This window comes from Pan troglodytes, chromosome 8 (assembly GCF_028858775.2).
Source record: "Pan troglodytes isolate AG18354 chromosome 8, NHGRI_mPanTro3-v2.0_pri, whole genome shotgun sequence".
NCBI lineage: Eukaryota > Metazoa > Chordata > Mammalia > Primates > Hominidae > Pan > Pan troglodytes.
The window spans coordinates 32,706,883-32,719,682 of record NC_072406.2 but is presented as its reverse complement, the minus strand read 5'-3'; the positions used below and the strand labels follow the sequence as shown (position 1 = coordinate 32,719,682).

At 35.5% G+C, this 12,800-nt stretch overlaps 1 protein-coding gene across 1 annotated transcript in view; it reads right to left on the bottom strand.

Moving 5' to 3' along the window:
- Positions 1–217: 217 nt before the first annotated feature.
- MALRD1 (MAM and LDL receptor class A domain containing 1) overlaps positions 218–12,800 on the bottom strand; it is a 631,174-nt gene continuing 618,591 nt past the window's right edge. Inside the window, 2 exon segments of the mRNA XM_063780496.1 lie at positions 218–421; positions 3,792–3,867. Of these exon segments, the coding sequence (XP_063636566.1) occupies positions 299–421; positions 3,792–3,867 (199 nt within the window). The 3' untranslated portion in view covers positions 218–298.

Genomic DNA, 12,800 nt, shown 5'->3' with positions numbered 1-12,800 from the left:
CAGCAAAGAAAGAGCATTTTAAAACTTCTTTATATGCAGAATCTGAAACAAATTCATTCATCATTTAAAAAAAGATAAAATCAAAGAAAAACAAGAAACTTGATTAAATAGAAATTTTATTAAAATATTCAGATGTTCAGTGAAGATAAGGTACTGATTCTGATTCCATATAAACATTCTGTATATTCTGTAAGAAAATTCATTCATAAATGTTATAATTACACTCGCATTTACAATCCTTTCTCTTTTTACCATTGTAGAAGATGAGTTTCTATCAGATTGTGGAGACTTCAATTTTCTAGAAACTACACATGTTGGACCAGACTTGGTCTCGATGCTGCTGTTTGAGATGATGTGACAGGGTCTCCAGGCTTCCTGATGTTGTGCCATATAACGGGTTTGAGAAGGAATAGACAGAACTCTGACGAAGAAAAACACATTTGAAAGGGTGGAATTTTAGGCATTAAGATAAGAAAACTCTTTAAAGATCACGCAGAATGCAGCAAAGGTCCCAATGGATTTTCACTGGAGTAATAACTAGAACATCCCTGACTCTTGTTCCAGCACCTACAGCCCACACTGCTTGAGTTTCTGACACAAGCCTAGATTCCATGTATCCTGGGGTCCTCAGGACTTAGGCACCACTGCCTCACCTCTGGTGGGGTGGGGAAATGCAATGACCAATATTTTGACTACTGCTTTCTCTGGTGCTGGTTTCACTAAGCCTTCTGTATTGAATATAGTTAGGTTAGACAAAACAAAACAAAACCAATGCCTTTAAGTAAATAAAGGCATTTTATATAAGTTTAAATGCCATTTCATTTAAGTTTCCTGTAAACTATAATTAGATAGTTTACAGGAAAATCTAAAATGTGTGAAATTCTATAGGACAATCTGGTTTCTTCAACAAATAATGTGCAAGAAAAAAAAATAAGAGAGAATGGAGCCTAGAGATGAAAAGAGATTTAAGAGCCATATCTACCCATTTGGATGCATATACCTTCTAAAATTTCTGATTTTTAAAATATAGCAACAACACAAAACCCCAAAAGAAAACCTTTTAGGTTTTAATGAGACACTTGGGGTAGGATGAATACTGAATGTTTGATGGCCTCAAGACATTCTTGTTAAATGTTTAGGGATGATCCTGCAGTATATTTTTAAAAGTCCTTGTCCGTTAAAAACACAACTGAAGTCTTTACAGTTGAAATTAAATGATATTTGAAATTTGTTTGAAAACCTTCTGGAGGGTGAGGAAATGGAGGGCAGTAGAGGTGAAACAACAAAGACCATGGGTTGATAGTCCTTGAAGCTGGCTGATGGGCACGTGGCAGTTGCTTACAATGAACATTGCCATGAATATTGGCATGAATTGCCAACGAATGTTGCCATGAATATTCTCTCCATTTCTGTATCAGAATGTGAGAGTTTTCTCCAATAATTTAAAACATAGTTTGAAAGATAGAGAAGTCTATCTTTCTGATGATGGGGAAAGTAGACCTAGTTTAATCAATACAGAGTCATTTGTTTCTGAAACAATAGAAATCAAAATAGCCACAAAGGTCAGGAGATGCGCCAGGATTTCTTCTTTAGCCATTCATAATGAAAGGAAAACAGAAAATGAAAAAGGAATTTTTCTTTTATCGAAATAGAAAATAAACATAAATCACTTCTGAGGTGCTCTCAAGTCATCCATTACGCCACCACACTCACACACAGTGGAAACCATCTTGAAAGCAGGTTGAAAGGTGGGTCTTTGATGGAGGCCCCTTCCTGTACTTGCTGAGAAGTACAAATCTGAATGCAACAGAACCCATCTCAGTAGAAAGTAAAGAATCCATAATACCTATCGAGCCACTTTTTAGTTACTACAAGTTTATGAGGCACTAATACAAAATTTTATATTTAAAATTGAAAAGATCTCACTTTAATTCCTTATCTCATGTGTACCTTTCAGACCCTAAAAGTTAAACTAAGCTGAGGATAAAAAATATTAAATGTTCTGGCCAGGTACAGTGGCTCACGCCTGTAATCCCAGCACTTTGGGAGGCCAAGGAAGGCGGATCACCTAAGGTCAGGAGTTTGAGATCAGCCTGGCCAACATGATGAAACCCTGTCTCTACTAAAAATACAAAAATTAGCTGGGCATGGTGGCAGACGCCTCTAATCCCAGCTACTCAGGAGGCTGAGGCAGGAGAATCACTTGAACCCAGGAGGTGGAGGTTGCAGTGAGTCGAGATCACGCCATTGCACTCCAGCCTGGGTGGCAAGAGTGAAACTCCATCTCAAAAAATAAATAAATAATAGATTTTCTTTCTCTAGTAAAAATGAAAATATACTTATATTACACCATCCTATTTTGTCAAAAGGATATATTACATTTGTTTTCTTAAATGTGTATGTGTTTTTTTATCCATGAAGTAGGTCTACCTTTTCATTTTTACTCTGTCTTGATTTACTTGTCGAATCATCTAAATTCATTTTCTCTGTGCTTTAGGAAATCATTTACTTCCTGTTTTCATTCCTACCAAAACAATACTAAAAGTGTGTATCGTATCATTACTGATTAAAACACAAAAATTAAAAAGTCAAGTGTTTGGTTAGGCTTCGGCCACAGCACTCAAGGCTCTTAAACTACTAGAAACCACCTGACCTGATACCTCGCTACTCATTTTCATAACCAGGAACAAGATAAAAAACTATGACCTATTTTCATAAAGAAAGAGAATAATTAAAACTTTAGCTTTCTATAATACTCATTTTATAAGGACTGAATTTTATATAGCTCTAAACTCAGATGTAATAAAACTTTTACAGTTCGGAAGTGGTGTGTCATAACTAAACTTACTTTATATCCAGATGAATTCTCGTAACACTTACTTAAGAAAGGAATGGGAAAATAAAAAGAAAGGAATGAGATATTGATCAAAGAGTGCAAAGTTTTTGTGCAGGATGAATAAATTCTGGGGATCTAATGTATAGCATGTGACTATAATAATGTGTGATATACTCAAAATTTGCTGAGAGATCCTAAATGTTTTCAGCACACACACACACACACACACAAAGTAAACTATGTGAGGTGACAGATATTTTAAATAGTTTCATTGTAGTAATCACTTCACAATGTATACCTACAGTAAAATATAATGTATACCTTAAACATATAAAAGTTTTATTTGTCAACTATAACTAAAAATGACTTAAAATTTAAAAAAATCTAAAAAAGGAACAAGAAAGGTTTTCCTTGCCATTTTCTCCCCACTTATAAAAATAAGGGGTAGCCCCAAAAAGGGCCAAGGAAGATGTAATACATTCTCATTTGTTTTTTCTCTTCTAAGTTATCAGGTAATGGCCCTCACTAGTCACCCTAAATTTAAACAGAACATAGAATGCTATCCTCTCTTTTGTTTTTGAAAATAAAATATGAAAGACATTCAATGAATAGTTACTGTAAGCAGCTGACTAATACTCTGTGGGTTAAACTGATATTTCCCAGATTTTTCAGCTCTTTTTGAGTATAAACAGTGACCACAACACCATTTAACAGTGAAGTGATCTTACAAGCAGACTGAAACTGTCCTGAAATGGACAATTCTCACAGCATATTTATAGAGATGGAAACTCCTTTCTACCCCCAGTTGAAATAACTCCACTAAAACATTTCTTTTAGTTATGATGTAGAAACATGATCAAGCAACACTGGTTCAGCGTGTGTATGTGTGTGTGTGTGTGTGTGTTTGTATGTGTGTGCATATGTGTGAAATGATACAGTTCACCCTTGCCACTACCTCTGTTTTCTCTGGGTTGCTCCAGTTCCTGTAAACTGGACTGACAAAGGCACAGTTACCACTTCTCTCGATTTTCCTTAAAGCACACAGGGCCATCAAAAATAAAAAACTATTGACATTTACCATAGTACATTTTCAGGTTATTGTTTGTTAGAAACTTTTGAGAGACATGTTGTCTAGCCAGCACACTTATTTTCATGAATGTATTACCATAAGTAAAGTTTGTTTTTTATTTTTTATCTTTTGCAGGACACCAAGGCAACCACATTCATGAAAGCAAATGTAATTTGAGCTCTGAGTGTTTAGATCCAAATAAACTCAGGCAAATAAAAGAAATTGCAAAAGTTAGTCTTAATGTTGACTTCTTAAAATATTACTCAGTGCAAAGTGTCCAACATTAGAAAGAACAATGTAATATGAAGCTGTACTAGTGATAAAGAAAGGCCATCTTGAAGTCCTTTACACTGCAAAGTGCCAAACCACTACATCCTGAAGACTGTTTTCCATGACAGTATCTGTCATAAAGATCTGTAGCACATGAGTCATAGTCTTTAACATTTTAATCAGCACATTTAAATACAAGTGTTTTGAAAAGTTCTTTAGGGTAGTGTTTCATGAAAATCAAAAACAGCAAGCCCTTGGTAATATCACATATTGGACTACATGTGCATAATTCACTATAACTAACTGGGCTCCATATGATTATTTTCCTTTTATACTTTACTTAAGAATTAATAGACTTATTAGAAGACACACAGCTCTGGACTACTTGGTGACAATTGATGAAGAAAAAATGTCCATCATAGGAACAAAAAAAAGTAACCAAAAACTAAATACACACACACACACACACGAAAGGATCCTATACGCACATGTGTACACACACACACACACACAAGAAAGGATCCTATACATGCATGTGTACACACACACACACAATGGAGAATGGAAGACCAATCCCAGGATGATTGTTTTAAGAGCTTAATGACACGAGTAACAAATATATAATGTATGATAATTGTATAATACAATGTATAATGTATGTATAATGTATATTTTTTGCCTATTCAGGATATAGTGAAAATTAATGTTTGTCAGTAATATAATTCTAAATCCCAAAATAAAATGTAGCAAAAAGGGGGCTCTTACTGATTTGATTTCTGAAAACAAATTGCCATAGGCATAACTGCCTATTGTCATCTACCAAACCACATGGTCCTTTTCAAAGAAACTGCAGCATCAGTGAGCCTAACAGTCTAAACTGGCTAATTATGTTTGGCTGGCAATACATTGTCCCTGTGGATTCAGTGTCTTTTAAGCTTCCTGATCTCCACTGGCTTAAATATACAATAGATTAAATGTTTCACCCTCACTGCGGGTACATTTTGCTTATTGATGAATAGGGCCATATGCATCTATTTTGTGGGTTATTACTGAAAAAAGTCTGAATTGAGTCAACAAATATCTGTTAATTCCTTAAGCACTAATTGAATGCTTATTAGTTGCTCTGATTAATTTGAGTAAGTTGTGTTTGACTCTTTGCCTTTACTTTATTCAAGACTAGTCTACGTTAAATTCTCGGAGTAGTAATCTCAGTACATAGCATGGTTAGTGCATGAACTGAGCCAGGGATGATCCTGGAGTTGAGATTGGGTAGGGAGTGAAGTGTAGTTTTGAAATGCATCAAAATACCAAAGCAGGAAAAATTGGACATGGAAGTAGGGATGATCAAAACATAATAGAAATTAGGAACTAAGTAAAGATAAGACAGACACTGACACCAAGAGCTCAGAAAAATTAAGAGGCTGAAATCAGGCATGAAATCAGGAAGCAGGAGGAAACCCAAACCACAGGGCTAGACAGGACAGATGGTCAAAGCCTGAGCATACAACCAGGAGCTGAAGGGACCAGCTTGGCCGTCAGTTGCAAGGATGTGAGGCAGAAGCAACACAAAAGATCTTGATATGAAGCAATTATTTTTGGTCTTAAACTGCTGGGACTCCAGATGACCCAGACCATGGTCAGCAGGCAGAAGCCAGGTAAATTTATATAATTCTCAGCTCTGTTAATTCAATTATTGAAGCTACTTGTCTTCTGAAAGGGTTTTAAGTCTGAAATAATTTTCTATTAAAATGAAAAAACATTTGAAGGTGTCTGGCCTTCAAGATTTGGGTAACTACAAAGAAGGAAGATGATATTTAAGAGTAAGGATGTGGAGTTGTAATAAAAGAAGAAAGGGTTTCAGTGTGAGTATTGGAAGGTGAGGAATGGCAAATCCTTTCTACTTCAACTTTTGTTTTTTAGTAGTCTCAAATTGCTTTTATTTTTCCTAGATTAAAGATATATCTCCCATTCTTGAAAATCCCTGGATTATTAGACTTAAATTTTAATGTCTTTCTTATTTATTTATAAGGCAAACTATTACACCGTCCACAGATTCTTCCATGAAGGAAATTGCTAGTGTCACTCTATACATTTAGTATTTCAAGTTCAATATTATGATTTTCCATTTTCATCAACTATGTCAATTTGATATTCAAACACAGGCAATTTTACTTAAAATGGTGGATCCTTACATGAGGGAAATAAAATGTTTGTTTCATTACAAAGTTTCCTGCCAGTTCTGAAACTCAATGGTGTAATGATAAGTCTTCATCAGGCCAAAAAAAAAAAAAAAGGCAATGTTTGACTTACTGTATTTGTCAATATGCCGGTAGCTCTTAAGCAGTTGATTTTTTTTCCTCCAATGAATAAGTGAGTTGTAAGAATTGAGGTTCTAAATAATATAACCACCTCTAGGAATAATGATGATAAAGGAACTGACTTAGAAATTTTGAGTAGAGGAAAGGAAGTTGCATGGATCATATAAGTTTTTCTCCCTTATCATGCATTCACATAAATTATTATTGTTTATCTTACATCCATTACGTGCAGATACTGTGCGAAGTGGCATTCTGAATGTGCGACAAGAGACCTAGATCAACGCAGAACTAAGATAATTCTGATGGCAGTTTCCAATTTTAATTTAGTAAGCATATTTATACTTCTAATGGAATTCACTTATTAACTGACAACATTGTTTTAGTGTTGATAAAAGCATGGAAGTGTTTATAATAGTCTGAAATTATTACAAATGGGAAGGGAGAAAAAAAGAATAAAACAAAAACCAATCTATGTTACATCCAATAAACATGACTTTGAGGTGAATATTTTGTATTTTTATTTTTAACAGCTTTATGGAGCTATAAATCACATGCCATACAATTCACAAACTTAAAGTACACAATTCAATAGTTTTCAGTAATGTTATTTTTATTAATTTTTAATTTTTAAAACAGTGGTATATATCACATAAAATTTGCCATTTTAACCATTTCAAGTATACAATTCAATGCCATTAATTCCACTCACAGTGTTGTGCTACCATTACCACTATTTCCAAAATGTTTTTATAACTCTGAACTGAAGCTCCATGGCCAGTAAGCATTAACACCCCATTCCCCTCCAACCAATCCCAGGTAAATTCTGATTTACCTTCTGTCTTTATGAGACTTGAGGTACCTCACCTAAGTGGAATCATACAGTATTTGTCCTTTTGTGTTTGGCTTATTTCACTTAGCATAATGTTTTCAAGATTCATCCATATTGTAGTATGTATCAGAACTTTAATCATTTTTATTGCTGAATAATATTCCCTTGCATGTATATGTCACATTTTGTTTATTCATTCACCTGTTGATGGAAATTTGGGTAGTTTCCATCTTTTCACTATTGTGAATACTGCTATGGGGAACATTGCTGCATGAATATCTGTTTAAGTCTCTATTTTGATTCTTTGAGGTATATAACTAGGAGTTGAATTGATAGAACACACGGTAATTCTTTTTTAACTTTTGAGGAACTGCCAAACTGTTTTTGATAGTGCTGCACCATTTTACATTCCCACCAACAATGTGTGAGGGTTTCTATTTCTCCTCATCCTCATCAACACTTGTTATTTTCAGTTTTTAAATTATTATTATTATTGCTATCTCAGTGGATGTGAATTGGTATCTAATTGTGGTACTGATTTTCATTTCCCTAATGACTAGTGATGTTGAACATCTTTTTATGTTCAACTATATGTAATCTTCTTTGAAGAAATGACTATTCTAGTCCTTTGCCCATTTTGAAATTGGGTTGTCTTTTTGTTCTTAAGTTGTATGGATTTTTATATATTCTGGATATTAAACTTTTATCAGATACGTACTTTTGAATATTTTCTATCATTTTGTAGATTGTCTTTTCACTTTCTTGATAATGTCTTTTGTTGCACAAAAGTTTTTGATTTTGATAAAGTCCAATTTACTTATTTATTTTTTGTTGTTGCTTGTGTTTTTGGTATCATATTTAAGAAAGAATCAATTTCCAAATCCAAGATCATGAAGATTTACCACTATGTTTTCTTTTAAATGCATTATGGTTTTTGCTCTTACATGTAGCTCCTTGATCCATTTTGAGCTAATTTCTGTATGTGGTGTGAAGTAGGGGGTCCATCTGCATTCTTTTGCATTGCAAAATCCAGTTGTCCAAATATCATCTATTGAAGAGACTATTTGATCCCCATTGGATGGACTTGGCATCTTTGTTAAGCATCAATTCATGACAGATGTATAGGATTATATTTGAATTTTCAATTCAGTTCAATTCAATTGATCTATATGTCTGTTCTCATGCCTCATGCCAATACCACACTGTTTTGTTTACTGTACTTTTGTAGTAAATTTTGAAATTTGGAAGTTTGAGTTCTCCAACATTGTTTTGGCTATTTGGTACCCTTGCGATTTATAAATTTGAGAAGAGGTTTTTCATTTTTGCAAAAATGGCTGTTGGAATTTTCGATAGAGATTGCCTTGAATCTGCAGGTTGCTGTATTAGTCTGTTCTCATGCTGCTGTGAAGAAATACCTGAGCCTGGGTAATTTATAAAGGAAAGAGGTTTAATTGACTCACAGTTCCACAGGCCTGGGGAGGCCTCAGGTAACTTACAATCATGGCAGAAGGGGAAGCAAACATGCCCTTCTTCACACAGTGGCAGCCAGAAGTGCAGAGCAAAAGCCGGAAAAGCCCCGTCTAAAGCCATCAGATCTTGTGAGAACTTACTCACTATCCTGAGAACAGCAGCATGAGGGTAACCACCCCCATGCTTAGATTACCTCCCACTAGGTCCCTCCCACGGCTTGTGGGGATTATGGAAACTAGAATTCAAGATGAGATTTGGGTGGGGACATGGAGCCAAACCATATCAGTTGCTTTAGTTAGTATTAACGTCTCGACAATATTGTCTTCCTTTCCATTAACTTAGTGTGTCATTCCATTTAGTTAGGTCTTATTTAATTTCTTTCAATAATGCTTTGTGATTTTAAGTGTATAAATCTTTCACCTCATTGGTTAAATTTATTCCCAGGTATTTTATTCTTTTAGATGCTATTGTCAATAGAATTGCCTTCAAGATTCCTTTTCTGATTGTTCATTGCTGGTATGTAGCAATACAACTGATTTTTAAGTGTTGCTCTTATACCTTGTAACTTCTCTGAATTTGTTTATTTGCTCTAGTAGCTTTCTTGTGGATTCTTTGGGATTTCTTATATATAGTATCATGCCATTTATGAATACTGAATTTTACGTCTTCTTTTCCAGTTTGAATGCCTTTTACTTCCTTTTTTCCCAATTCCTCTGGCAAAAGTTTATTTTTGATAACCACATTTATCCCTAGCTTAGTGGGGCTATAAAACTTCCTTAATGTAAACAATTTAAAGCTAGTGTATAGGAAAATTATGATGGCAATGTTGGACAGTTTCAGGGTATAGTCTCATTGCCACTTAAAGTGAACATCTTTGGACTAGATAAGTGAATAAACCTTTATCTGGGTTGAAAGGAAACAAAGGTGACAGTGAGACTAGCTGTCACTCCGAATGCTGAAGTGTCTAGGACAGAGTGACAGCACAATGTTCCTGCTGAGAGGCCTGTCCTTCAAAATGAACATCTTTTTACACACATTGCAAGTTTATTTTTAAAATACACTTTTATAATTTGTTTCAGTGAGTGTTTTCTATTAACTTTATTTACTAAATTGATTGCCATTTTTGGTGATAAACGGGTGATTTAATTTCTTTATGTTAACTACAGACGTGTGCTTCCCCCGCTACCAATTTACCAGTAAGTCACTTGGTGTGTCTGTAAAACTGCTCAGGCTGCTTAGTGAAACTCACCAGACACCTAGTTTGCATTACCATCTCATGGGAGTAACCCTGTTACAACAGTTCATATTTAAAATTAGGTTTAGAAAATATTCAAAGAAAAATGAGCTCAAAAGCTTAAATTTTTTTATTTTTTAATTTTAGAGACAGAGTCTCACTCTGTTGTCCAGGCTTGTATACAGTGGTGTGATCATAGCTCAGTGCAGCCTTGAACTCCTGGGCCCAAGCGATCCTCCTGCCTCAGCCCCCTGAGTTGCTGGGACTATAGGTGCATGCCAACACACCTGGCTAATTTTAAAACTGCTCAAGCTGCTTAGTGAAATTCACCAAACACCTAGTTTCTACTACTATCTCACGGGAGTAACACTCTTGCAATATGTTCATATTTAAAAGTAGACTTAGAAAATACTCAAAGAAAACTTAGCTCAAAAGTTCAAATTTTTTTATTTTTTATTTTTAGAGACACATTCTCACTCTGTTGCCTAGGCTGGTTTACAGTGGTGTGACCATAGCTCACTGCAGCCTTGAACTCCTGGGCCCAAGCGATCCTCCTGCCTTGGCTTCCTGAGTTGCTGGGACTATAGGTGCATGTCAACACACCTGGCTAATTTTTTAAATTTTTTGTAGAGATGGGGTCTTGCTATATTGTCCAGTCTGGTCTTGAACTCAAAACTCCTGACCTCAAGCAATCCTTTCATCTTGGTCTCCTAAAGCACTGGGATTATGGGTGTGAGCCACTTTGCCTGACCTGAGCTCAAAACTTTAGCACAGATTTTTTTAAGTGAAAGGGAATACCATTTATGAGGGTCATGGATGATTATTTCTGTCGTATCTTGGTGGATTGTGTTATAAACTTCAGTGTCAAAACCTGTCCGCTTGAAAGTATGAAGAATCATACTGTCTGAAATTAGGATAATTACAATGCAGCTGTCAAATGATGTTAATGGATAAACATAATAATTTATCTATCAAAAGATATTTTCCCTGTATTTCGTGTGTGGAGGCATTGGTTCTCATGCTTCCATGAGTGAAATGATTTCTAAACACTGTTTCTAAGATGTCAGACAATATCCTAAAATCCGAGACACAGTCGTCATGAGTTAAATGCCTGAAAGGAACTGATGCTCTCCAATGTGGTAACTCACTCCTTAAGATGGTGGAAAGAGAATTTTTAAATGTTACTTATCATTTTTCTTACTTATTGACATTCACCCAACATGTCTAGGACACATACTACGTACTAAACATTGCACTGGGTCCTAGACTTACTAAGTTGATTAGTATATGGCTCCTACCTCTAGAACTTTTCAGAGGGTGGCAACTGTTGGTTTCTGTCTCTTAGATGAAATGACATGTTTATAAAAATGCTTATCAAAAGTAGGTGCCCACCGATAGTTGAGTGCTATTCTCTTCACCTTCTTTCCTTATGCTTTACTCCTTTTGTCATTTACATCTTCTTTTAAACTTCCTGCTTCTTTCTCCTGACCCCCAAATTTGTGAAATGAAAGGACATTGGTATAAAGAACAATAAGGAGGTGTCAAAATTAATAATCGCTGTAGTACTTTAAATTTTTTCCACCTTTTTTTTTTTTTTTTAGAGACATGGTCTTGCTCTGTCACCGAGGCTGTAATACAGTGGCGTGATCCTAGCTCACAGCAGCCTCCAACTCCTGGGCTCAAGAGATCCTCCTGCCTCAGCCTTCTGACTAGCTGGGACTACAGGAATGTGCTACCACACCCAGCTAATTTTTTAATTTTTTGTAGAGATGACATCTCACTATATTGCCCAGGCTGGTCTTGAACTTCTAGCCTCAAGCAATCCTCCCACCTCAGCCTCTGAACGTGCTGGAATTACAGGTATGAGCCACCATGCCTAGCATTACTTTTAATTTAAAAAAATAGATTAATTTAGAGCCTAGCAGGAACCCTTGCAATCATCTTGTCTCTGTCTTCTATTACAGATGGAGCAACTGAGATTCTTCCCCAACTAGACTATAAGTTCTCTGAGGGATAAGGAACATGTCTGGTTTCCTCATCTGTCTGTCACAGCACCCTGTGAATGCCTAGAAGACAGTAAGAATGAACTGAATGTTTGTAGAAAGAATAATGATAATTACCTATAGTCTAAAGGTTTAGTGATGAAATGAAGTCCACTAAGTTCTCTCTGCTTATTTCCATCCTCAATAATATATTTCCTCAAACCCCACAGAGGAAAGACAATTCATTTTTTACTATTGTTTAATAGAGCCATGTTTGTATGTAGCTTCCTGTTCCGCTTAGCCCAAGACATTAAGTGGGTCAGGAGTAAACTCTGCCCTCTGTTTTTTTCCATTCCTTTGTCACCTGCTCAAGTGGCAGCCCAGAGTAGCTTGGTGGCTTCCCTGAAGATGAGCAGAGTGCAGTAGATTAGGCATGGCCTTTCTATCTATTTCTACAATGGAGAAACTGAAAAAGCTATATGGCTGGAAAAAAATCACCTTGGTACTAATTTGCTATTTTACAATATTTGACAATAAAGACCTGTGGTCTTCCTATGTATTTCTTTTTAAACAATGAGGGGTATGGAACATCTATGCATAAACATCAAGGTCTTCAAGTGAATTTTCAGGTTGTGAAGTATGTGATTTGTTACTACTAGGGAGAGATGTTTCCTAACCATAAAAATGAAAGTGACTTTTTTTTTAAAGGATGCATCTAAATTATAAAAGACAATCATTTCACTGGTGGGAATAGAATTCACTTATTCTGAGTCATGCCTATTACATTACATT